Here is a 628-nt window from a genome sequence, read left to right as displayed (position 1 = left end):
TTAACACTGGCAGCAGGAAAAGGCAGAAGAAAATGGGAAAAGCTAACTCCCCATGACCACACAGAGTCTCTCCCACAGCAAGAGAAGGTCTGACTGGGCTGCAGGGTGAAGCACACGTTGAACTTCATGCCAGGACAGCATGTCTCCCACTGAAACAGAGCCAGAGCCAGCTCCACCACGGGGGCTCCATAATCAGAGACTACGGGCAATACGAGACCCTCTACTTCAACTCTGAGTCACATCCATAAACAAGAGTCCTTAAAGGACCTTTATCAATCTGCGTGAGATGAACAACAAAGCCACATGGAGTCAAGCTCAGAAACATGCGACGTGTATCCTCCACCTGGGAGGAGGAGGCCAAACAAAAATGTTCTCCAGATCTTTTTCAGCTCCACCATCAGTGGCATTTGTAGGTCACCTACAGAGGCAGCTTGGTCTAGCACCTCATTCGGTCACGGCAAGTAGCGAAGCACAAAACGGTCAGTACCTCCTAAGGGGCAGAGGATGTCGTCCGCGGGTCAGCCGTCCCGCCCTTCAGACGCGCCGTGCGGCCTGCCGCTCCGCCCAAAATAACGGGGGTGTCTTTAAAGGGCAAACACTTCTGCTGACACCATAACGGCTCCCGTGT

At 53.2% G+C, this 628-nt stretch overlaps 1 protein-coding gene across 1 annotated transcript in view; it reads right to left on the bottom strand.

Moving 5' to 3' along the window:
• Window positions 1-518: 518 nt before the first annotated feature.
• The window catches only part of LOC104490400 (transmembrane protein 183B-like), a gene marked incomplete at its 5' end in the record, with an annotated part of 3,097 nt that continues 2,987 nt past the window's right edge, over window positions 519-628 (bottom strand). The window contains 2 exon segments of the mRNA XM_010132677.1: window positions 519-580; window positions 583-619. Of these exon segments, the coding sequence (XP_010130979.1) occupies window positions 519-580; window positions 583-619 (99 nt within the window).

Source organism: Buceros rhinoceros, unplaced genomic scaffold (genome assembly GCF_000710305.1).
Source record: "Buceros rhinoceros silvestris isolate BGI_N320 unplaced genomic scaffold, ASM71030v1 scaffold42133, whole genome shotgun sequence".
NCBI lineage: Eukaryota > Metazoa > Chordata > Aves > Bucerotiformes > Bucerotidae > Buceros > Buceros rhinoceros.
Note: the sequence above shows the minus strand (reverse complement) of the source record. Positions and strands in the feature narration are given on the sequence as shown.